Consider the following 27,231-nt stretch of genomic DNA (forward strand, 5'->3'; position numbering starts at 1 on the left):
CTGTCCTAATTTCAGATATATTGATTTTTATTATGCTGGTGTATTTTATGCAATCTCTGTGGAAATTGGGTGTGCTCCAAAAATCTGTGTGAATTTGTACTAGGAACTGATTTTTTATGGTTATTTCTCTTCCTTATTAACCTGAACAAAAGGGTAACAGGGCTTTGGGAATTCGGAAGCTCTGTAAAACTCCATCACACATTTGTTTAGCCCTTGATAACACATACAATGTTTTCTCAGAAATCCTTTATGACTCATGTGTTGTATATGAGTTATTTAAACATCTGAGCTCTTATCTCTTTATGGTACCTGTCTTTGAGAATGAGGTGACCCGTAAGTAACTCCGTGGCCCATATGCAGATGATATGGAAGGATGCTGGAGGAACTACAGAATTACTCAGGCCGCTGTGGCCTGAGGTAAATTAAATGCTGCTCTATGCTTTCTGAAAAATTTAATTTTCTAGAATCGTCAAGTTGGAAGGATGTTATCCAGCCCACCCCTTGTCAGGTTGGTTTAATGCTTTCAGCATCCCCTAACATATGGCCCTTACATCTCTCCGTAAAGACCTTTAACCATGATGAGCTCACCACCTACAAATGCAATCCTTTTTGTGATTTTGGGTGAATGACAGAAAATAGTTAGCTGTTTACAATGTGCAGTACTTGTTTGGCCACTTGACCTTATGGTCGTTTAATGACTTAATCTGACTCCAAGAGGAGAAATATAGGCGCTTTGGATTCAGCAAGCATTTTATTCCATTTTGTGTCGATGACCTCTGGCCACGCTTGTAATATAAGAACCACTTTAGGTCTAAAGTGACACCAGAATTAAAGCATTTGTGCTTAAAATAAAAAGTCATATAAGGAGGAAGTGTAAACCATAGTGAGGATAGGAAAAAGCTATTTTTGCCTCAGTATGAAGGGAACAGTAATCCCATTCTGGTTTATTTTCATTAGGCCAAATGAAAGGTCCTGGATTGCTGTAAGCCTCTGGGTTATTTTACTATATGACTTGTGGACAAACAGAATTAAGTACTCCTGGAAGAGCTATTTTTCTGGTTGCCAAAAAGTGAATCAAGCCTGAGGGAGATTCTCAACCACAACCAGTGCAAACATACATATTGAGCCAGAAAGCTTAATGAAACAAGTACCTCTTGAATCTTCCAGTGTCTGTATTCAGTACTATGCTTGGTACTCAAAGCACATGGTCCCAAAAGATGCCCACAAGAGTTAGGATTAGCATCATACATTAGATAGCTGGAATTCTGTGGCACCCACCTTCAGAACTCAAGGAAGACGGAGTCCTTGTGGGCTGGCCTTGTGGAGGACAGGAATTGGGTCTTAATACATGCATGAACGGATTAGATTTGGATAAAGTAACCTAGGGCATTTTGGGTGGCTTCCAGGAGCATTCTCCCCTAGGCTGCTATGCAGTCATTCCTCTGCCTTGGGAGTTGAGCCATCACTTTATCCAGTTAGTGCCCATAAGCAGAGTTGATTTTTAAAGCAGTAATTTTAGCATGATGCAAAAGGTTTGGAAGAATAAAAACAACAGATACCTGAGGGTGGGGTAGAGAGGTGGAATTTGTCCTTGTTTTCATCTGCTTCTTGTTCCATTAAGAGTTTGGGGAACTATCAATCAGAAACACTTCAAGTGAAGAACACTGTAAAGACATTTCATGACTCCCTTGGCCAGTAAGAAAATGTAGCATAATTGAGGAAAACTGACTTTATATTCAATATGAAAGCTCTGACTATATTTAAACTTATTTTTTGTAAGTCTAAATTGATTAGAATTCACATATGACTAGTTTAGCTGGAATTTGAAATTTAATCTGTAAATGTTTGGAAAAGTAATTCTAGGTAAGAATTAACCGTAAGCCTCAGTTTCATCATCTGTAAATGTGAATAATAATAGTACCTACTTTATAGGATTCTTATGAGGATTAAATGAGATAAATTATGTAAACTACTTAGAATAGTCCATGGTATATTATAAGTGCCAGGTACGTGTTAGCTATTATTAATTTGAACCACAGATAACAATCATCTTATTGGGAAAATACCATTTGCATGTGCTAGTTATTATAAAACCTTTTTCTAGGAGCTGGCCTGGTAGCATAGCAGTTGGGTTTATGCACTTGGCTTTGGAGGCCCCGGGCTTGGATCCCAGGCGTGGACCTAGCACCGCTTGTCAAGCCATGCTGTGGCAGGAGTCCCACAAACAAGATAGAGGAGGATTGGCGGCGGATGCTAGCTCAGGACTAATCTTCCTGAAAAAAACACACAGCTATGTCTAGGGCTATCTAACTAGGGAGGTGACAGCATTTTATACTTTCCTGTTTTCAGGTGTCATTAGATTAGGAATCAAGTACAGATGATGTTTTCCCAATTCTAAGGAAATAAGACTTTTAAAGGAGTAAAAATTCTGATGTTTCTAACAGTTTAAAAAACACTGTCTAAAAACACTTTATGTTGGCATAAAACGTTTGCTGTATTGTCTTTGTTCTATTACATTCTTTCACGCTTAAGTATTTCCATAAATTAAAGCTCATTTGAATAAAAGTTGTCATTAGGTGGAAGGTCATTAGTGTCTTGTGAGTTTCTGTAATCTCCACTCTTAATTCACTAAATGTAGCAATAACCTGGCTGTGAATTATTCAAAACCTTTTTTTTAAAAAATACCCACTTAGTCTGTGAGAAACAATTCATGCCAACTGAGAAGTAATGAGTGCAGATTCATTATTTTTAGTCTCTATCTTCTGATATGTGTCGTGTGGTATGGGGAGGGTGTTGAACAGGTTTAGGAGGTGAGTTCTACAGGCTGGTGAGGTTTTGTTTGCTTGAAAGGGTGTAGTGATACTAGGAACTAGTGTGAGTTTCTCTACAGTTGCAACACAGAGCACAAGCCTGGCAAAGGCAATTGCTTGAGAATAACTTCCTGGGCTAGACCGTAAGTGGAAGTTCAACTTGAGGCTGCTACTACCTCAAAATGCAGGGCATCTTCATGGCCCTCATCTGCCCGGACATGGTGCCTGAAGGTTCTGTCATTACAGAAGACCCTGCTGTCTCCTGGCTCCTATTGAAATGGAAATGAACATGTAACTAATACCTTTGACTGGTTTTGGGTTAAGTGATTTGTAAGGCTTTGTACTCCCTACCCCCCAACTTATGATGAAAAATTTCAAATATACAGAAAAGTTAAAATAGTGTGATGAACATCCGTATACCTTCCACTTTAATTCAACGATTGTTAACATTTTGCTGTATTTGCTTTGTCTGTTTATATGTGTTTTTTGATGAACCATTTGAAAGTTGCAGATAGTGGAACTCTTTGCCCCTAAATACTTCTGCATGTATCTCCTGGGAATAGGAATTTTTCCCACATAACCACAATGCTATTACCACACTTAAGAAAGTTGACTGTAGTTCTGTAATATCATCTACCATGCAAATTTTCCCTTGTTATAGGGAGGTAGTTTGGTTTTTTAAATGTCTTTTAAGTCTCTTTTAATCTCTAGATTCCCTAAGGGAGGAGGCCAGCTCTTAAAGTCCTCTCATCAGGAAACGGGAAATGTTGGGGTGTCGAGTGTTCAGGAGGAGTGGTTAAGGGTACAGTTTTCAACTTCTCAGTCCTTTACCTAGAGTTACCTTTGGTTGCACTTGTATGCCTTACCTAGGTCATCAATCTCTTCTTCTGCATTAAGATCTAGGATTAAAGGCAAGGGCACAATAACTTTTTTCTTACTCCCTTTTCTTTTTTTTTTTTTTTAAAGATTGGCACCTGAGCTAAAACTGTTGCCAATCTTCTTTCCCCCCCGCCCCCGCTTTTTCTCCCCCAAGCCCTCCAGTACATAGTTGTATATTTTTAGTTGTGGGTCCTTCTAGTTGTGGCATGTGTGATGCTGCCTCAACTGCCTCAACGTCGTGGCCTGACGAGCAGTGCTGTGTCCTCGCCCAGGATCCGAACCGGTGAAACCCTGGGCGGCCAAAGGCAGAGCGAGTGGCCACTCGGCCACGCGGCTGGCCCCTCCCTTTTCATTTTTATTCTTCCCTCTGCCATTCCTCCTTAGTGCTTGGCACTTCCTCCTCTGAGCACAAGGCAGTGATGATAGAAAGGAGGAGGATTAGCAGGGTCTTTGAAGTAATCGTTCAACAATATAAAATAATTATTTGCCCACCTGTGGAGAAAAATATAGCTTCCTTCAAAACATGTCCGTGTGTACAGTCTTTTCTGAGAGTGAGTGTCAACTGAGACTTCCTTTGGGTTACCAAGAGTGGTGTAGGTTTTGGACCCCTGTCCAGCTAGCCTCGTGCCTTCTGGTGGGAATAGTTTACTGGAAACCTGTCCTGCCTTCGTTCCAGGCAGCTCCAGTAACCTTTGTGCTCCTTGAATTTGCCCTGAGCTCTATGCCTTGGAGGTTGCTTTATATTCTTTGTCCTAGTGGATTTAGCCCCTAAATAAAAGCTATCTTTCTTTCTTTGTTCTTTTTTTTGTTAACAGAGCTAACAAATAAAAGAGTAACAATAGCATGATAACATTAGCTCTGAAATTTAGGAGATAGATTGATGTATGACCATATTGAGTTACGTTAAAAGTTGACGTTTGGCTGCACATTTCTCCACTGATTTCCATATAACCCAGTTCATTCTGGAAGGCAGCAATTTTATCGTGGTTTGGCCACTTATTTATTTATTTATTTTTTGAGGAAGATTAGCCTTGAGCTAACATCTACCACCAGTCCTCCTCTTTTTTGCTGAGAAAGATTGGCCCTGAGCTAACATCCATGCCCATCTTCCTCTACTTTATAAGTGGGACACCCACCACAGCATGGCTTGATAAGTGGTGCGTAGGTCCGTGCCTGGCATCTGAACCACTGAACCCCTGGGCTGCCAAAGCACAGTGGGCGAACCCAACCACTGCGTCACCAGATCAGCCCATATGTATTTATTTTTAACATATTGGTAAATTATGAACTCAAGCTGCCATAAACTGATCTTTTTTTTCCCCTGAAATATGAGGTGTAATGCCATACCAGTACTTGCTAAGGGAATTATTAAAATCAAACTGTAAAAGGTTTCAGTGCCTAGTTTCTTCAGATGATGATCTAAATTAGAAAGATGTCTGATGGTTCATGTGTTAGTTGAAGAGGTTGGACTAGATGACAACGTTCTTCCCAATTTTAAAATTGTGTAAATCACTATACATACTTATATATACAGGTATGGAATTTTTAGAAGGATTCACAAGAGACTGGTTATAGTGTCTGCCTCTGGCAAGGGAGCCTGGGGAACTCAGTTGTTAGGGAGACTTGTCATTGTTTAGACTTTTGTACTATTTGCATTTTTACCATGTGCATCGATTATTTTCTCAAATTAAAAAAACTGATATAAAAATACAATTTGAACGTTTTCCTTGTTAAAGAAAAGTAATCTGAACTATATAATACTCTTAAGTACTAAAAACTGATCCAATGGACTAAATATCAGGCAGTTATTAAAAAGAACTCCAAAGCAATATAGAAAAATTATGCATAAATAAATGAAAAATAAACTATTACAACTAGGTAAAGTGTACCTGTCACTGATAGTAGATAGGATAAACAGAAATGAAAACAGTGGTGTTGACGTTGTGAATGAATTTGGTTTTTCGAAAAATCTTTTGGGGGGCCAGTCCCATGGCCGAGTAGTGAAGTTCGCACCCTACGCTTCAGCAGCCCAGGGTTTCGCCAGTTCGAATCCTGAGCACGGGCATGGCACCACTCATCAAGCCATGCTGAGGCAGCATCCCACATGCCACAACTAGAAGGACGCACAACTAAAAATACACAACTATGTACCGGGGGAGCTTGGGGAGAAAAAGGAAAAATAAAATCTTAAAAAAAAAAAATCTTTTGGGAAAGTTAGTCATTCTTTAACTGACTTATTTTTGTTAAACTAAAGGGAACTTTAGTTCTACGGCAGCCTTTGAGGCCCGAGGCCAAAGCCGGGGTAAACTGGTCAGATTCCTGAAGAAGACGGCTGTGGCTGGCAGAATCAAGAGCAAGGTGGAGATTAATTAGTGCAGCAGTAAAACTGTACCTTCAGGCTCATGATGTAAAGATGATGATGGTGATAATAGCTAACCTGGAGTGCTCACTGTGTGCCTGACGCTTTGAAGGCACTTTCCTCTCGTGGACTTGGTTGGTTCACTCCATAACCCCATGCACTCACCCCTCACTGGCAAGCGGTGGTGCCCTGAATGGAGTCAGAGTCTGTCAACCTGACCCTCACAAGAGCATACTCTTTACACGGAACTGTGCCACCCGCCTAGCTGGCACAAAGGTCCACAACTGCTTCCTCAGTGCCTGGACCCCTGCTGGCTCTCCCCTGGCTGGGAATGATTCTGGCTTCTTCTCTGCTCTCTGCTCTCCTTAGAGAGCTAGTCCAGGACGGAGCCGGGCTTGTGGTGAAACCTGATGCCGGAGAGTTCACAGCTGCACCTACTGTGTCCTCTCACCCTAACTCTGGGCCACTCACTTCCTCCTCCCCCCGCCGTCCTGCTGCGCCCCTGTTTGCTTTGTCCCATTGTTCCTAAAACTGCAAGTAAGCTGGGGGAGGAAGACAACTACCAGAACTCTTTGGGCCACCTCTTTAAACTCCTGAAGGTACAGCCTAGGACAAAGTTCACACTTACCACACCCTGTTTGGCTGTTGTCTTTTCTCCTTTGATAACTCTTTTTTTTCCTCCTACCTCCAATCTGCTGAGACTAAACTGTTTGCCAGAAATTCCTTTTTGCGTTTTCAAAGTTTTATACCTGCGGTTATTACCTCATTTTAATTGTCAGCTTGTGCCTCAGTTAATCCAAAATGAGGAGCAAGATAGCTTCCTTGTAGATGTCATCTGGTGATAACGTGACTATTTGACAAATTGCCTAATTTGCTTTTTGGGAGCCCATTCCTTTATTGGGAACTCAGTGGAGCTCATGCAGTCTGAGAAAAGAGGCTGACCCAAGGCTGTCGTGATCTTTTACCCAAAGATCAGTCGCAAAGGAAAAGATAAAGCCACTAATGCTTGGTAAAGGAGTAAACTAGATTTAAAAAACAGAATCTCTTTGATGTACCCCAGTCTTTAATTCAGTACAAGTTAGCTACCCACCGGTGCCAGCCGGAAACATCAAACTGATTCATAGGTGTGTGGTTTTAATCAAAGCATGCATTTTTATAGCCTCTAAGTCAGGGCACTGAAAGGTGAAAGGTTCACAATTTCCCCTTAAACTAAATTTAGCTTTGTTTTGTTAAATCTTAACCACCTGGCATTTAACACATAGTCTTAATTTAGCCTAGACTTCATTCCTGAGAGTCAGTTTTGATTGCTCTTGATTTAGTTATTTTCTAACTTCTTTTGTTCTTTAGGTTTTAAACTTTCTGCCTTGATACTCTAGAAATCAGTTAGAGTTGAGACATCTCCCCATTTTACTCACTTTGAAGCATTTAATAGTGGGCTGGGACCAGAAGGGCAGCTGGCTTCTAAAGGGCTACACTCAGGTTCTGTTTGAGTGGAGGGTGACTTCTACAACTGGACTAACTTTGTGTTTTTAGTTTCCCACAGTCAGATCACTCGCCTCTACAGCCGGTTCACCAGCCTGGACAAAGGAGAGAACGGGACCCTCAGGTAGGCAGTTCCTTTATTTCCTGGCAATATCTGAGTAGCTGCCTTTATCCCAAGGGGAGACATGGTAGGCATCCAGCATGTGGAGAACAGGGACCATTTCTTTTTTGGGGTGGGGAGGGAGGTGGCGGGTGAGGAAGATTGGCCTTGAGCTAACATCTGTCGCCAATCTTCCTCTTTTTGCTTGAGGAAGATTGGCCCTGAGCTAGCATCTGTGGCAGTCTTCCTCTATTTTGTATGTGGGACACTGCCACAGCATGGCCTGATGAGCAGTGCATAGGTCTGCACCCAGGATCCAGGCCTGCGAACCCCAGGCCACCGAAGTAGAGCATGCAAACTCAACCACTGCTCCACTGGGTGGCCGCAACAGCAGGGACCATTTCTTTACTCCTCTTTGAGTATCACTGATCCAGGAGGGAGTTAAAGAAGCAGAACAATGGCATTACAGTTATCACTCGGTTCTTACTGCTTTACTCCAGCTCCCTTCTTTTGGGTGGCCGTTGTTCTGGTCCTAGGAACATACTTTTGAGAATTTCAGCTCTCTCTGCTTGAGTTTTCCCACAGCCCTTTCCCAAACCCATATCAGCATTTAGAAAGTTGACCCATAGCAATCCAAGATGGTCTAGGTTGTTTTATCCTCTCTCCTCTGTTTCCACCCCAACTCGTAGCCCTAGGGTACATCACTTTATATGTATTAATGTTAGGTAAGATGTTCAATATTTTAGTTTAGAGCAGTGGTTTTCAACTGAGGGTTATTTTGCCCCTCAGTGGCAACATGGCGACATTTTTGATTGTCACGACTGGGAAATGCTACTGATGTCTAGTAGGTAGAGGCCAGGAGTGCTTTTAAACCTCCTACAATGCACAGGACAGCCCCCCCGCAACAAAGAACTATTCCACCCTGAATGTCAAAAGTGCCAAAGTTGACAAACTTTGGTCTAGAGTCAGTACTATATGATTTCAGAGTAATGTGATGCTGTATCATTTCATATTTGTAATAGTCTTATCATAGTCAAAGGGAGTCTCTCCTGGTCACCACCTCCCAACCTAACTCTTAGTAGCAGTCTTTTGTTACTTTTGTACTGCTTTGATTGACAGCTATAGAATGAAGCTGTTTGCCTTTCTGGTGGCTGACGGGAAGCAGTTTAGGACTTCTTGGGAGGGCTTCTAGCACAGGGGTGGGATGTAGCATAAAGGGGAAAGGAATATAGTTGCTAAGCCTTTGTACCTAATCCTCAGGCAGAAGAGCTAGAGAATGCCGGTAAATCCATAGAGCCATGTTTGTTCAGGGCAAAATCTGCCATCATTGGAAGCTGGAATTGACCAACAGCATGCTGCACAGTCATTAAAGTCAACAACTGTGGAATACCTACTGTGTGGAAAGACCACCTTGTGCTTTTTCTTTTTTTTTTTGAGGCAAAATACACATAACATAAAATTTACCATGTTAAGTGTACAATTCAGTGGCATTAAGCACATTGACAATGTTGTGTAACCATTACCATTATCCAGTTCCAGAACATTTTCATCACCACAGGTGGAAACCCCATACCTGTTATGCAGTCACCTCTCATTCCTCCTTAGTGGTTGCTCCTTAGTGGTTGCTCCAACCACTAATCTACATTCTTTTCTCTCTCTGGACATTTCGTATAAATGGAATCATACAGTGTGCGGCCTTTTGTGACTGACTTCTTTCATTTAACATGATGTTTTCAAGTTTCTTCCATGTTATAGCATGTATCAGTACTTTATTACTTTTTATGGCTGAATAATATTCCATTGCCTGCATATACCACATATTGTTTATCCATTCATCAGTTGGTGGACATTTGGGTTGTTTACACCTTTTGGCTATTATGAATAGTGCTGTTACGAACATTTTTGTGTGGACATATGTTTTAATTCTCTTGGGCATGTATCTAGGAGTAGAATTGTGGGTCATGTGGTAGTTTTATGCTTAATTTATTGAGGAACCACCAAACTGTTTTCCATAGCCGCTGTACTGTTTTATGTTCCCACCAGCACCAGCAATGTGTGAGGGTTCGAACTTCTCCACATCCTCACCAACACTTACTATCTGTCTTTTGATTCTAGCTATCCTACTGGGTGTGAGTGGTATATCATTGTGGTTTTGATTTGCATTTCCTTAGCGGCTATTGGTGTTGATCATCTTTTCGTGTGCTGCTTAACCATTTGTATATCTTCTTTAAAGAAATGCCCATTCAAGTCCTTTGCCTGTTTTTTTAATTGGATTGTCTTTTCGTTGTTGAGTTGTAAGAGTTCTTTTTATGTTCTATATACTAGACTCTTAGCAGATATATGATTTGCAAATATTTTCTCCTGTTCTGTGGATTGTTTTTTCACTCTCTTTATAGTGTTCTTTGAAGCACAAAAGTTTTAAATTTTGATAAAGTCCAATTTATCTAATTTTTCTTTTGGTCCATGGGCTTTGGGTGTCATATCTAAGAAACCATTGCCAAATCCAAGGTCATGAAGATTTACCTGTATGTTTTCTTCTAAGAGTTTGATAGTTTTAGCTCATATATTTAGGTCTTTGGTTCATTGAGTTAATGTACTTTTGTATATATGTACAAAATGTGTATATGTATATGTGTGTGTGTATATATGTGTGTGTATGTATGTGTATATATAGATATATATGGTATGAAGTAAGAGTCAAACTTTTATTTTTTTGCATGTGGGTATTCACCTGTCCCAGCACCATTTGTTGAAGAGACTATGTAAATTTGCCCTTGAAATATAAACCAGACTAGAAATCTATTTTTTTTTCCTTCAGCTCCAGTACTTGAATAATTTAATTGAGTTTGGTATTACATCCTCATAAATTCAGATTTAACTACTAAGTAAAGATACAGAGTTCACATTAGTTCTGTGTCCTTTTCTTCTTTGTAGAAAGTAGGTGATTTGTAAATGTATGTGTGTTTTAATTACTTTTACTCTTTGCTGGAAAGCAATCGAAAAGCTTTTGTGAATGGAGCTGTTTCTCCTTAGAAAGGGTGAAAACTTTCCAGGTGTTAGCTAATGATACTTGATCCTTAAAACCTAGATAAGATTTGCTCAACCCCTAAAACACCATTTTACACTTTGTGGAAAGTCAGTGAACTCACTCACTCATTTGATAGGTATTTAGTGAGCACCTATAATATGCTGGGCACTGTTCTCAGTGCTCATTTCTACAAATTCTTGATGGGAGAAGACATGGTAGGAAATGATGGAGTAATTTTTTGATTTCATGATTACCTGGATCTAACTGATTCTTTTGTATTCAGCTTTACAAAGCACCAGGTCTGAAATCTGTTCTTTGATCTCCATCGTGATGTAGGTTAAAATGTGGGAGAAACTCCAAGCCACTTTGAGTATACGAAGAAATTGCCCCGTTGTACTACATAGTGAACAACTAGCATATTATATGTAAATCATTTTCTTGGACCCACTCACTCTCAGGGATTTCACACTGGCTGCCCCTCCTGACTCTGGCCATCTTGTTAGATTGTCTTCCCTTCACCCCCAACCCCATCTTCTCTTCTGCTCCCTCCAGCCTTAGAGATTACCTGGTGAACTCTGAATTCTTCTGTAGCACAGAGCGATTTAGCTCTCTCCAGTGTTTAATGCCAAACTTAGTTCAAGACCTGTTTTGACCTTTCCAGAACCCGTCAGGTTACTCAGCCAAATACAAGTGACCTCCAGTCTTTTATTACCTTGAACAGAGTCCACTTTCTTTAGAAGCTTATTAGGAGAAATATTTTCCCTTCTACATGTTCTTCAGTTTTCTTTTCCAAGATCCTCCACGTCTGGGGCCTGAAGCCAAAAAGTACAGAGTAAGAGGCTATACAGTGTACTGTCCAAGGCATTCTGTATTCCTTCGTAGTGTCAGTCCCAGTGGGAATGTAAAACAGGAACTGTGGAAGGCTTTGGTTAGAAATGGAGCTTCTGCAAAATGCTTTCACAGATTCACCCCAAACTATGTTTTATGGAACCCGTAGTTCCTTGATCTACCAATAAGTATTGTGTTAAAAAGACAAAGAAAAAAGTTACCCACTAAAACTTTGTGAAAAGCTTGGGAAACTTCTTTGTTACAGGATTTCTCAGCATCTTTAGTATGCTCAAGTGAATTGGGCATCTTCAAGAGAGGAGTATTGTAAACAGTATTTGCCAAATTGACTTGCTGTTTCCCTGTAGACTCCCTTTTACACGGACCATCTCTTCAGATTGGTATTTCATAGAATATAAATATATACTCTAACCTCATAAACCTTACTTTCTTCAGATGCCATGATTTTGAGTGAAATATTTCTACCACTGCTGTTGAAAAGCTTCTGAAAAGGCAGCTGGGTTCTGTAAGGAGTCCTGAAATGGTCCTTTGTAGGTCAGGTCAAGATGAGAGCCTGGTCAGCATCTGCCACAAAGATGGTTTCTTTTTTTTAAATATCCTCTGTGCTGATCTAATCTATGGTGTTAGAAGGATAATGATTGCCCTTTGGGGAGCGGAGCAGGTAAAGACAAAGGACGCGTGAAGAAAGTGTCTAGGTACTGATAGTATCAGTTTCTTGATTTGGGCCCTTCATTTGGTTACAGTCTTTACTTGGTGGAAATCCATCATGCTGAATTGCTTGTGATTTGTGCTCTTTTCTGTATGTATGTTATACTTCAATAAAAGTTTACTTAAAAAATATCCTCTGCTTTCAGCACTTTTAATATTGGGTCTTTGTCAGATACTACTTTTTTTCAAATAATACCATGATGAAAAATATTCCTGGATATTAAATCAGGCAGGTTAAGTTGAGTACAGGGGACAGTACAGACCAGCTCAACTCTGCAAGGAAGTTATTACTACTGGGAGTTGCTGGTTGGCTGTGTTGTTTCATATCACTTAAGACACGATTACCTGTAATTTTTAGGAGATTGTGTCCTGAATGGTAGCCATTTATCTGCTTAAACACTAATTACTTTTTTTTTTTTTTTAAAGATTTTATTTTTTCCTTTCTCTCCCCAAAGCCCCCCGGTACATAGTTGTATCTTCTTCGTTGTGGGTCCTTCTAGTTGTGGCATGTGGGACGCTGCCTCAGCGTGGTTCGATGAGCAGTGCCATGTCCGCGCCCAGGATTCAAACCAACGAACCACTGGGCTGCCTGCAGCGGAGCGCGCGAACTTAACCACTTGGCCACGGGGCCAGCCCCAACACTAATTACTTTTGAGGTTCCTTTTCTTGTTTGACTTTATCCAGAGGACAGGTGATTTCAGTGTCCTGACAAGCACTTGCTTTGTACGCAGTGGTATCAGTCATTCCAGAATGGAGTTTCACAGATGAGAACCATGATGCGAATCTAATTCTTGTTCTTTTAGTAAATAATCTTTTTTTCCCCTCTCTGAAAGCTTCAAGTACCTCCTCTTGATGTTCTGAAATTTCACAAAGATGTACCTTTTTATGGGTTATTTTTCATTGTTCATTGCTCAGTATTAGGTGAACCTTCTTAATCTAACAGTATGTCCTTCAGCTGGGAAGTTTCCTTCTGTTATTTCTTTGATTATTTCCTCCCCCGCTTTTGTTATTGATCTTTATGACATTTCTGTTGGCTGGCTGTTGGACCACCAGGACTCAACTTTTCTGTCATATTTTCTGATTGTTTGACTTTTTCCTGTGCTTTCTGAAAGATAGCATTAAATTTATTTTTCAGTCCTTTTGCTGAACTTCTGTATTTAGTCCACAATCATATTTTTAATTTCCAAGAACCTTTCTTGTTCTCTGACCTCTGCTCTATCATAGTAGCTTATTTTTGTTTTACAGATGCAAAAACTTAACAAATGTCTATTGGGTTACTTATTAGAATCTTTCAGAATTCTCTTTTGTTTCCTGAATTATTATCTCTGTTCATCTTGATTCTACTCTTTTGTGCTATTGATTTTCCCACAGTACCTGGTGAGCCTTGGTTGTCCGCTCATATTTATCAAAAGGCCTGGATGGATTACTGTAGAAAACTGGCATGGGTTTGTTTGTGGTCGGTTTCTCCACAGGTCTTTCCCTGGAGGGAAGAGCTGACTTCAAGCCCTCCATACTCTGAGCAGCGCCAAGAAGTTGGTAGACCTCCCATTAGGGTGTATGGTGAGGGAGCGAGGCGACAGATTTGCAACACTCTTCCCGAGGTAAAAGGATTATGTTCCCGGGGGGGCCAGCCCCCACACTCAGTTGAAGCCCTGCCCAGGTAGATCTTTCCGTTTCTTTCCATAGCAGCTCTCCATTTTTATCCTGGGGACAAATGGTTTTATATTCTTGAGGTGGATGCTGGCAGCAGTGGGCAGCTGGCTCATTCTTTAATAAAAGTTCCTTTAATTAATTACCCTGAATGTTGCTTCCCTCACGTGGCAGTTCTGAGGGTGGTGCCTTGCTGAGACTCTGCAGGGCAGAGTGGCTCTCAATTCTGCTGCAGCCTTTTCATGGGCCCTCTGCTCTGACTTATTGTTATTACATTTGTGTCTATTCTTTGACTTGCAGAGTTTGTCAGAATCCCTTGTCTACTAGTACACTCCTACCACCCTGGTTGGTTATGTCACAGATGTATTCCCATGTATACATTTTTGCTGGCATTTCAGGGGGTTTTAGAGAATGAGAGGAGGGAAACGTGTATGTGCCCACCATTCTCAACCAAAAGTCAGATGCAGCCTTGCAAATATTCCAGTCTGGCCCTAGAACACTAAAACAGCTGGCAAAGACTGGATTTAGCACTTATTGACACTTTATATGAAGAGAATTCGAGTATCAAAACAATAGCAAAATTATCCTATCAATTTAATTTAAAATATTAAATGCTTTAAATAGTGGAAATTATTGTCATTTCAATGTTGATAAATAGAAATAAATAGAAATAAATGATTTATCTCTGTTATACTGCTTAAATATGGAAATGGTTTTCTTAATTGAATATGTTCCTGCAGATATGTCCTATTAACAGATTTTAAAGTCCTCATTATGTCTAAGTCATCTAAGCATTGACCCTGGATCCTTGAAATATAAGCAGTTAACTGTTAGGCCGAATCTCTGAGTAAGAAAAGAGACTTGCACAGTGAAGATCAGTGTAGAGGGCTGGCACTCTGATTACTAAAGGTCTCTCAAACTTTGGTTTTTCAGAGTATCCCTCTGCCTGTGAATGTCTGGAAAACCATTTTTCATTGGGAATTTCTCTCTCTCTCTCTCTCTTTTTTTTTTTTTTTTTTTTGAGGAAGATTAGCCCTGAGCTAATTGCTGCCAATCCTCCTCTTTTTGCTGAGGAAGACTGGCCCTGAGCTAACATCTGTGCCCATCTTCCTCTACTTTATATGTGGGATGCCTGCCACAGCATGGCTTTTGCCAAGCAGTGCCATGTCTGCACCTCATTGGGAATTTCTTAGCCACAAAGAATGCCATTATACATAGTTCTGTTCATGGACTTGCCTCCCACCAGTAATAATATCTTTTCTTAAAAAATCTTCCAGGGCCAGCCCCAGTGGCCTAGTGGTCAAGTTCAACATGCTTCACTTCAGTGGTCTGGGTTCAGTTCCCTGGCACAGACCTACACCACTTGTCAGTGGCCATGCTGTGGTGGCGGCAAAATACAAAATAGAGGAAGATTGGCAACAGATGTTAGCTCAGGGCCAATCCTCCTCAGGAAAAAAAGAAATCTTCCAAGGAAGATTTTCCTATATATAATATGAGGGTAGAGTATAATATTGGTATGCTTTTTCATGAGTACACACACATCTACATTTTGAACAAATCTTCCACTTGTGTGTGGGCTGCTTGGAGTATTTTTCTCTGTTCAGTTTATGTTGGTGGACAAATTCAAGAAGCTAAGTTTTAGAGAAATTGCCCCGATGATCTCCATTCTACTCTAGAACAACTAATAATGATAGTAAACTGTTTGTATATTGTTTAATAGTTTACAGACTTTTATTTTTTTAAGATTGGCATCTGAGCTAACAACTGTTGCCAATCTTTTTGTTTCCCCTGCTTTTTCTCCCGAAATTCCCCCAGTACATACTTGTATATCCTTAGCTGTGGGTCCTTCTTAGTTGTGGCATGTGGGACGCCGCCTCAGTGTGGCTGATGAGCAGGCCAGGTCCATGCCCAAGATCCCAGCCAGCGAAACCCTGGGCCACCGAAGCGGAGCGCGTGAACTTAACCACTCGGCCACAGGGCCAGCCCCTATAAACTATTTTTTATACTCTTTCATTTTAATTTTGATACAATCAACAGTATTCCCCTTTATCTTATAGAACTACATTGTATATGCAATAAATTCTAAGAGTAGAGTTAAAAATTGTCGAAGGACAGGGTTTAAGTCCCTTGGAAGTCCCAGCCTAGATCCCTTAGTGAGACGGGAGGATTTCAGGCTAGGCTGCACACTCACTACTTGATACGGGACTTGGTATTTAAACTGTGCCTTTCTCAGCTAAAATGACTTAAGTTTGTTAGAGATTAATCTGAGGTATGTGGCCATGCAGTTCAAATCAGCCTTGATCTTCATTTAAAAGGGAGTGGTTACTGTTTCTTAATCTCTGTCAAACAAGAGAAGCTACATTTTGGTGACAATGTGGACTTTGTATTATAAAACAAATTATATAATAAGAGCTTAGAACATGTTTGTTAAGTTAAATAATCAGGATTTCAGTAATTTCCTTTATGTTTTATCATCTTAAGCAATCCAGTTATCTTATGAGTGGCTTCTTCTGGTTCATTCGTTGCTATAAAAATTATTACCCTAAGTGATCAAGGAAGATTAGAACCCAAAGTTATTGTTCCAGAGCTTTGTGCTCAGCCCCCTAGGTCAGTTTCTACCTGTGTCACCGCCAGATGTGGTGGAGACAAGCTTGTTGAATTAATTAAGCACCGTGTAAAGGTTAAACCAGGAGAGGAACAGAATGTCGAAGGCTCCAGGGTAAGATAGGGACATTTCATTAGCATTTAGTACAAAGCAGGTGGAGGTTTTCTCTCTTCTGTTAATAAATGTCTTGAAGGCAGGAATCAGATTTATTCAAGTTTATATTCCTTTTTTTTTTTTTTTTTTTTACTTTTTATCTGGAAATAATTTCAAACTTACAGAAAAGTTACATGAATAATACAAAGATACATACCTGATACCCAGATTTACCAGTTGCTAACATTTTGCCACTTATTTCAGTGTGTATTTCCTGTAACAAGGCCATTCTCATGTCAAAATCAAGAAATTTAGCCTTTTGATACAGTATTATTATATAATATCCCATATTCTGTAATGATCCCATATTCCCTTTTTACCTGTTGGCTCAGTAATGTTCTTCATAGCAATTTTTTTCCTAGTCTAGGATCATGCATGGAGTTCAATTGTATGTTTCTTTAATCCTGTTTGATCTGGAACAATCCTGCCTTTCTCTGTCCTTCGTGACATTGATATTTTTGAAGAGTACAGCACAGATATGTTGTAGACCGCTTTATATTCTTGGCAGAGAATATCAACCAAGAAGTTTTTAAAAAATACTTCTTGAACGTTTTTTAGGGGAGCACCTTTGTTTCAAAAACTTTAATATGGGAAAGAAATGTGGTTTTTCAAAAAAAAAGAACATATGCTTGGACCTGCAGACTCAGATTTAAATCGCAGTTTTGCCACTTACTAGCTTTGTAGCACTGGGCTAGTTACTTTATCTCACTGACTTTCAGTTTCCTTGGCTCTAAAAGAGGATAGATAAAACGTTGGCATGAAGAAGTGAGATAATGTGTACAAACAGAGTTAGAGCAGGACATGATGTGTAAACAGTGAATGCTCACTAATAATATTCACTTCAACATAACTTCCAGGTTGTGGGAGGATGGCTGTTCTTGCCGAGTTCGAGGGTCAAATACTTCTCCACTCTAGTCTGTAGAAGGCAACGGAGAGAGCCAGTCAGAGCAAGGAAGTAGGGAACTCAGTTGTCACATTTTATTCTTTCCTTGGATGTAAATATTGTCTAAGAATTCCTTGCATTTCATAGGTGCTGTAGATCTTCTTACCAAGGGTACCGAGGCCCCTCTGAGTTTTTGCTCCCTTATTCAAGCTCTGTGGTGTTTGATACTTTGCATTTGCTGTTCACTCTCCAAACTTAATAACTAAGTACAAAATGGTAATGTTCAAGGAATCATTTACAGGGACAGCTTAGTATTTACTTGTCAGTTGTTTTATTCACATAACCTGTGTGCTGAATTCACTGGAATGTGGCATGGTCAAATCTGGCTTCTTCCACTCCTGAGCTGGTGCAAGAAACACTTGGCAGCTATTAAAGTGCTATTCTTTGCAATTGTTTAATTTAATTTGCCACAGAAGTAAATTCCAGGAGGTCATATTCTTGCTAGGTTGTACTTTTGTATGACTGAAGGAGTTCATGCTAAGGGCCACTGGTCTCTAACTCAAAGTGATTCTCTTGGCAGCCGGGAAGATTTCCAGCGGATTCCAGAACTTGCCATCAACCCATTGGGGGACCGGATCATCAATGCCTTCTTTCCAGAGGGGTGAGTCCTCATGGTTTTGTTGGGCTTCCTTTCCAAAGCTAATCTAGAATAATGATATTGGTTGGGTCATCTCACTCCATGATCCTTCCGATTATATTGGGCCTTCCTAACTTGTTCATATTTAGAATTATCTCTTCTGTTCTACTGTCCTCCCCATTTTAGACTTCAAATAGGTATATGAGCCCATCTTCAAAATTTCATCTTTAATCTCTGTTTATCTTTGATGTGAAACTAAACTTTTTAAAAACTTCTATTTGGAAATAATTTCAAATTTACAGAAAAGTTGCAAAAGATTGAAAATAGTACAAAGAGTACCTGTATATCTTTTACCCAGACGCATCTCTTGTTATATATTATTAATATTTTGCAAGTTGAATTAACTTTGGCAATATATATTTTATTTAACCCAGTATATCCAAAATATTATCGTTCAATATGTAATCAATATTTAAAAATTAATATACTTTACATTCTTTTTTTATGTCTTTGAAATCTAGTGTGTAATTTATACTTAGAGTACTTATCAAATGCTGTAATAATATTAATATAAAATAGTGTGTATTTTATTCTTTTTTTCTAGCTTTATTGAGATATGATTGACATAACATTGTTTAAGGTGTACAATATAGTGATTTTATATGTGCATATATTGCACAATGATTACCACAATAAGATTAATTAACACATTTATCACCTCGCCTAGTTAGTTTTTTCTTATGATGAGAACTTTTATGATCTAGTCTCATTGCAACATTCAGATATACAATACGGTACTCTTACAACTATCGTCACCATTCTGTACATCACTTCCCCAGAACTTGTTCATCTTATAACTGGAAGTTTGTACCCTTTGACCTCCTTTACCTGTTTCCCCCATTCTCAGTTATTCTAGTATTTGACTCATATTCCAATTTTGTCAATTCATCCAATAATCTCCTTTATAGCGCTTTTCCCCTCCAATACGGGATCCAGTCTGGGTCAGTTGTCATGCCTCTTTAGGCTCCTTTAACCTAGAACATTTCCCCTGCAGCCTTTATATTTCTTTCACGACATTGACTAAGCGTACACTTCCCCTCGCCACACACATAACTTTCTTAAATAGTTTTGGGTTTGTCTAATGTAGAACTAAGCTTTTGGTACGATTTACTACCTAATACACTGCCTTCAAAGTACTGAGTAAATGTTTATTGATTTGATTAGGTATGTTTTCATGAGTAAATCTTATCATGTAATCTTATTTAAGTAATCTCTTTCACAATCTCTTCCTGGTTCCTCGTGACTTGTCTGTATGACCCAAAGGACTTTAAAAAGTTACATGGTTGCCAATTCTTAATAATGAGACTAAGCGTCAGGAGGACACTATCAGATAAAGTGCCTGGAGAGGAAATTTTAGAACTGTGCATTGAGAGCAAAGGAATTTGCAAGTTGAGAAGTTGGGCGCTCAGTAAACTTGAGCGACCATCAGGGGGAAAAGACTAGCCAGTTTATGTGAAGACAGGAATCGAATCAGACTGAGACCTGCTCTCTTCAGTTTCATGTTAACCATGAGTAATCTTCTACCCTCCCTCATTTTCCCGTTTCTCTCCCTGAACTGCCCTGTTTGTTTCAGGTGTGGTTTTTTGCTGAGTTCTTCCATTTTTTCTTCCTCTTTCAGCCCCTGCTGAGTGCTAAAAGACCGAGCCCTGTCCAGAGATAACTTTCACAGTTATGCTCTGTATCCAAACCTTTTGCAATGAAAAGTAAACCCAGTAGAGTCATTTTGCCAACTTTTTGTTCAGAGTTTCGTAGTCACTATTGATTACTTGAAGCAGCAGCTGTGGAAAGCTGTTTTATAAGGCTACACCACCTTTGTCATGACTACAGTATCGCCCGCCATCCTATCCGCCGATCTGCTAAGCACACTGGGCGGGCGTACATACGGAAGCCGAGGCCCGTGCTGGGCTACACTGCTAAGATCCTAGTGGGCTGTACCTCTGCTTCTTGCTCTAATCAGATACAGATGTTTGGCTTCTGGGTGTTTTATTTCTTCTCTAGTCTTGTGCAGGTGGAATTTTTTTTTTCAAGAATGGGATTTGAAAGTGGAACATTGATATTTAGTTTCCTTTTACTCAGAGACATTATGCCAGTAACATATGTACTTATTAACCTGTTTGTTCTGGCATATGACTCACATCTTATTCTGCATTGCTCAAGTCCTCAGATCTTAACTCACATTTTTTATGAGATACTGCTCCATTAGCAGTTTAGCTACCTTGAAGAACTAAAGGTCATTGTTTTGAGTACAGTGGTCTAACGAGCTAGCCTTGGAACTCTACCTTTAGGAGGTCTCTGATCTCTATGTCTACCTGGCATGGCACTTAAGAGACCCCACATACGTCATCTATTCGATGGGACACACAAAGATTGGGATTTATTTTTAGGTAGCCGCAGGAACCAGGTAACCTGTTCTTTCCATGACTGCCTAGATAAATAACTATGTCACGTGGGACATTCTTTTTTATGTTAAAGAACATTCTTCTTTCTTTCAAGTTTTAGAATTATTTCTTATAGGGTTACTGGTTAGCCTGTGGTGCAATAAAAAGATTTTCTCTAATCTTAAGTACCAAAAAAGCTTTATACACAAAGAGGTCTTTGAAAACATCATGGTCATGATAAGTGGGGGGAAAAAATCTATCCAGTTATGAACGGATAATAAAATCATGATACAGCCATACAATTATTATGCAGACGTTTGAAATGTTTCAGGGTTTATATTAATTGGAGACATGCCTAGAAGTTTAAAAGAAAAACAGGATACAAAATTACATATGCAGTATATTCACAGTTATCCAAAAAGCATAGAAAAGTTACTGGAAAAAAATATACTAACAGTGGTTGTAATTGATTGGTAGAACTAGGAGTGGTATTTTTCCTTCTACTTTTCTTTTTTGCACATTTCCAAAAATGTAGTTATTGCTTTTGTAACTAAATAAACTTTATTTTCAAAGCAGCTTTTCCATAATATGCCTTAACCTTAAAATATCATAGCTATACATCACTGCAGGGTAGACGTGGGAGGTAGGTGGGGAGTCATTGGGTTGAAATGACTAACTTGCTGCTCACTGCAGAGTCTGAAGCAGTGAGTTCAAGTCCTGGCTTGCCTGATAGCATAGCCCTGGTGCCACTCAAAATCCTCTTTGGGAAAAGAGAAGTAAATTCAATAGGTGACTCTGAACTTGGTAAGTCCTGGTACCTCTCTAAGTCTGCTAATCATTTATAAAGTAGGACTAATAATACCTACCTCACAAGGTGGAGTGAAGCTTAAATGAAGATAGTTTACGAGCCCTAAAGTATAATGCATGTGGAAAGAGACCTCATTATAAATGGACTTTCAAGCCACTCTAGCTAAAACTGTTGCCAGTATATTGAATTCATAAGAAATAATCACCCTGATTGACATGGTGTTCTGTCTATTATATTTCCCAATCAGAGAGGACCAGGTAAACTTCCGTGGATTCATGAGAACTTTGGCTCATTTCCGACCCATTGAGGATAATGAAAAGAGCAAAGATGTGAATGGACCAGAGCCACTCAACAGCCGAAGCAACAAACTGCACTGTAAGGAGATGGTCTTCTGGCTTAAAATATTTGCTTTTCATTTCTTACAAATCATTTCTTTATGCATTCATTCCTTCATTAAACAAGCATTTACAAGACCATAGTGGTTAGAGCTTAGACCCTGGAGCTAAACTGGCTGGGTTTGAATCCCAGCTCTGCCATTTTTTGGCCATGTCACTTTGGGCAAGTTACTTAAAATCTTTGGGCCTCAATTTTTTCTTCTGTAAAATGGGATATTAAGGGTTTTCACATAGGGATGTTGTGAGTATTAAATGAGTTAATATATTTCAAGTACCTCAAACAGTGCCTGGCAATAAGAGTTAGCTTCTAATATTATCCTTATAATTCATAGAATGCCTCTTGTGTGCCGGGCACTGTGGTAAGTGCTAGAGTGACAACAGTGAAAAAAGACCCAGCCCCTCCTGTAAGGAATAGGGGCAATCTTCAGCCCATTTTAGAATTTGATGGATATTGGATATGACTTAAGTAGGAGTAGGCAGCTGCGTTAGTGCAAGATTTAATTTTTGTCCCCATGCCTCTCGCCTCCTTTCCTTGGATACTTGTTAGATTTCCCTCTGCCCTTGTTGGTTCGTGTATGATATTGCCCAATCCCTTACAACACTTCTCTTTTCGTTCAAGACAAGTCAAAATTGAAATTGTATTGCATTCATTGAGCCCAAGCTTCTATTACAAGGGTACACAGAGGTATTGAGAGGTCTGTGAAACCACGGAATAAATGGAGCCCATCAAGTTTTTACTGGATGATTTAAAGAAAAAGGCTTTTTAATAGTGAAACAAATATGGATAAATTATAGCATATAATGCCAAATTCACATACATTTGAAAAATGGTACATGAGATTAAACTTTTAATTTGAGGCCCTCACCATGCCCCCATCTCCCTGTCTCTAGGAGCATGAGTTCACTCCTCTGTTGATATTTCAGGTAAAGAGTTTGAGAAGCACTGAAATAAGTATTGTTATACAGAACAGGGAAAATTTTTGAACCAAAATAATAAAATACCGATCTTCTTTACCACAAGATCGTGTACCTTGATAAAGAGCGGAAAACTTAAGTACAAACAAAACTGAATATAGAAGAAAGCAGAACTCTAATGAGTTGTTCTCAAATTTGTTGGATGCTTTATTAGTGAATTCCACTGTCTTCATTCAAGACTAAAGACTGAGCCAAAGCCTTGTGTCTAACGTTTTAAGGGTTTTAGCATATATTTAGGACATGTTTGCCTGATTCTGACATTAGTATAGTAGAAATTTTCTTCTTCCATGTTGTCAGACCAGGAGTTGGTCACTAATTTTAAAAGTCAGCTTTAGCGTAGAATCATAGAAAAGGATACATGGTTTAACATTTTATTTTACCTTAAAATATTTAAAAACACATTCACTGGCCAGTCTTTTGATGTAGGACCAAGACTTGTTTTGTTTTATTTTAGTAAAGGTCTGCTGATGAGAGTTGTGCGACGTTTTTGCAGAGAGCACATCTGTAATGTATACCCTAAGGTTTCTGGTTGCAGTTTCTTTTAAGTGGAAAGAGAACTTAAACATACCTGTTAAGCATTCTCAGAATAAAACCTTTCTGGTGTTTACATTTTTTCCTCCATCTTTTACAGTTGTCCTGATACACTTACTTTAGCAACAATTTTGGTTTTCTTCAGTGACTCAATTTTGAGTCTTTCAGAAGTAGTCAATCTAATTTTAATAGAAACAGTGACTTTCTTTTCACATTTCACTTTTTATTCAATTATATAGTTTTATTAAAAGTACAGATAGCACAGACAGTTCTAGGGCAGTTGACACACCTGACTCTCGATAGGCATCCAGCTCAGCTGGTGGAGTAGACACTCAAAGGAGCCCTGAGCTACAAGTGTGCCGTTGGCCGCCACATCAGTTGGAACGCTTTGCAGAGGGGAGGGAGGGCGTCCGTGAATGCAGTGGGCTGGCTAAGGAGAAGACAGTTAAGGGACATTCTGTGCTCTGTGAAACTATGCTTGCTTTTCTAATCCAGGATTAGAGGAGACTTCAAAGGTCGTCAAGTCTAGCATAAACCTGTTACCTGAATATCCTCAGCCTGGCTCTACTTTTCTTAAGTCGTGAATTCCTTTGGCAGTCGAGTGAACCCTATCCATCCCATCTCAGAATGTTTTTGAATGCATAAAATAAAATACATAAGACTATAAAGGAAACCAATTATACTGAAATACACTTAACGAAATATTAAAACAACTTTGTGATACAGGAATAGATATGCTTCTTTGTTACACATTAAATACTAGGATGTAACATTGGAGCCCTGTGGCTGTGGAACAGCTCTGTGTCTTGAATCTGGTGGTGGTTACACGAAACTACATAGGTGATAAAATTGCATAAAACTAACACACACACACACGCTCACACGCTCACACACACAGTGAAATCTGAATAAGTTCTGTGGATTGTACCACTGTCAATTTCCTGGTTTTGATGGTATATTATAGTTATGCAAGATGTTACCACCAGGGGAGGTTGGTGAAGGGTATATGGGACCTTCCTGTATGTTTTTTTGCAACTTCCCGTGAATCTCTAATTATTCCAAATAAAAAATAAAATAACAAAAACCAAAAAACAACGAACATTACATTGGGGAGGCCAGTTGAGAAATTCATGTGCTTCTGTTTGCTTATTTCTTCCTTCGTATTTGTTGATGTAAAATAGACTTGTGGAACACATTTAATGAGGTCTTTCTCAGTATTCTCTCTTTTTTTTAAAGATTTTATTTTTCCTTTTTCTCCACAAAGCCCCCCAGTACATAGTTATATATTTTTAGTTGTGGGTCCTTCCAGTTGTGGCATGTGGGATGCTGCCTCAGCGTGGCTTGATGCAGGGTGCCATATCTGTGCCCAGGAGCCAAACTGGCGAAACCCTGGGCCGGCGAAGCGGAGTGCACGAACTTAACCACTTGGCCACAGGGCCGGCCCCTCAGTATTCTCTTGTATACAATGGAGCAATAGGTTAGAATATAACCCAAAAGATGTACATTTGCATCACACCAGAAAGAGGTTCCCAGGACGATGCTGCACGTCTTCAGCTTCCTGTTTTTTTTCATCAATGACTTTCATTGAAGTTGTAGTAAGCAAATATATCAAGTTTCTGGTTGACTGTAAACCTAGAGGCATAGTGAATACAAGAGACCACAGATTCAGAATCAAAAGAGATCTGATGGGCTGAAAAAAGCCAGACTAAATCTAACAAAATGAATGTCATAGGGATAAACTAGAGTACTGCACTTGCGTCCAACAACACGTAGGAACAAGCTCTAAGGGTAAATCTAAAATGAAGCCACTGTGCACTATGACTGCCTGGCCTGCAGCACCCCTGTCCTCAGCCCAAAGTAGTGTACTATCAGGCCATAAGGACAGAAATGTATCATTGAGAGTAAGAATAGTGGTAATCGTACTCTGTGCTAAAGAGAACATGTCTTGGGAACTGCATTTCATTTTGGATCCCAGAGATACACTAGAGTACATTTATAAAAAAGTAACCAGAAGTTTGAGGGCACTGAAAACCGTAAATCATTATCATAAGGAAGATTTTTTTTATTGTGGTGAAAAACAGTGTAAAATTTACCATCTTAACCGTTTTTGGGTATACAATTCAGTAGTGTTAAGTATACTCAAATTGTCGTGAAACAATCTCCAGAACTTTTTCATGTTGTAAACCTGAAACTGTATACCCATTAAACTCCCCTTTTCACCCCATAAGGAAGATTTTGAAAGAACTGGGTAATACGCAGTTCAGCAAAAGTCAGAAGAAAGACTATGGGTTAGAGATTTATCTTCAAATATATGAAAGTCTGTCATGTAGAAAAGAATTTTGCAGTGAGGATCATGGAGATATTTCAGTTCAACAGAAGGAAGAATTGTTTTGTTTTTTTTTTTTAAAGATTGGCACCTGAGCTAACAATTGTTGCCAATCTTTCTTTTCTTCTTCTTTTTTTTTTCTTTTTCTCCCTAAATCCCCCCAGTACATAGCTGTATATTTTAGTTGTGAGTCCTTCTAGTTGTGGCATGTGGGATGCCGCCTCAGCATCTGACGAGTGATGCCATGTCCACGCCCAGGATCCAAACTGGCGAAACCCTGGGCTGCTGAAGCGGAGTGTGTGAACTTAACACGGGGCCAGCCCCTAGAAGGAAGAATTTTTTTTAAGATTTTATTTTTTCCTTTTTCTCCCCAAAGCCCCCCAGTACATAGTTGTATATTTCTCATTGTGGGTTCTTCTAGTTGTGGTATGTGGGACGCTGCCTCAGCGTGGTTTGATGAGCAGTGCCATGTCCGCGCCCAGGATTCGAACCAACGAAACACTGGAATGCCTGCAGCGGAGCGCTCGAACTTAACCACTCGGCCACGGGGCCAGCCCCCTAGAAGGAAGAATTTTTTAAAAAGAGATGCTCAAGTATGGATAGGGCTGCCTCAGAAAAGGGATAAAGGGCAACTTGTAGAACACTGCTTCTTAACCTCTACTGAAATTTGGTATTTCCTTAATTTCTGAGTGTTGGCAAGAAACCACAGCAGCAATAGCAGTACCTGTGGCTCTCTATGTCCTTGCCAACACTTGTTATTTTCTGCCTTTTTGATAGTAGTCTTCCTAATGGGTGTGTGGTGATATCTCACTGCAATTTTGATTTTCATTTCCCTAATGATTAGGGATGTTGAGCATCTTTTCATTTGCTTATTGGCCATTGATATATCTTCTTTGTAGAAAAGTCTATTCAAGTCCTTTGCCCATTTTTTTTTTTAAGATTTTATTTTTCCCTTTTTCTCCCCAAAGCCCCCCGGTACATAGTTGTATATTCTTCGTTGTGGGTCCTTCTAGTTGTGGTATGTGGGACGCTGCCTCAGCGTGGCTTGATGAGCAGTGCCATGTCCACGCCCAGGATTTGAACCAACGAAACACTGGGGAACACGTGAACTTAACCACTCGGCCATGGGGCCAGCCCCTCCTTTGCCCATTTTTGAATTGGGTTGTTTGTCTTTTTGTTGTTGAGTTTTAAGAGTTCTCTATATATCCTGGGTGTTAATCTCTAATCAGATATATGATCTGACAGTATTTTCTCCCATTCTGTGAGTTGCCTTTTTACTCAATAGATAGTGTCTTTTGATACAAGAAGTTTTTAGTTTTCATGAAGTCCAATTTCCATATTTTTCCTTCTGTTACCTGTGCCTTTGGTGTCATGTCCAAGAAATCATTGCCAAATCCAATGTCATGAAGCTTTTGTTTGACACCGATAGAAATCAGACACTTTTATTTCACATTACAGTTGTTACAGATATCTCAGTTTGTCATTTGTGCTCATCACTGGTTCAAAATTATGATAGTTCTTTGATCCAGTATTACATCTTGTAATTTAATGTGTAGTGAAGAAGTTATTACTGTATCACGAAGTTGTTTTAATACTTAATACCCAAAGCAGTCTACAG

At 39.6% G+C, this 27,231-nt stretch overlaps 1 protein-coding gene across 1 annotated transcript in view; it reads left to right on the plus strand.

Annotated features, from left to right (window-relative positions):
• The window catches only part of CHP1 (calcineurin like EF-hand protein 1), a 41,746-nt gene that overhangs the window by 840 nt on the left and 13,675 nt on the right, over positions 1–27,231 (plus strand). Inside the window, exons 2-4 of the mRNA XM_046653914.1 lie at positions 7,582–7,654; positions 18,084–18,164; positions 21,634–21,761. Coding sequence (XP_046509870.1) covers positions 7,582–7,654; positions 18,084–18,164; positions 21,634–21,761 — 282 coding nt within the window. The remainder of the gene's footprint in view (positions 1–7,581; positions 7,655–18,083; positions 18,165–21,633; positions 21,762–27,231) is intronic.

Source organism: Equus quagga, chromosome 2 (assembly GCF_021613505.1).
Source record: "Equus quagga isolate Etosha38 chromosome 2, UCLA_HA_Equagga_1.0, whole genome shotgun sequence".
Lineage (NCBI taxonomy): Eukaryota > Metazoa > Chordata > Mammalia > Perissodactyla > Equidae > Equus > Equus quagga.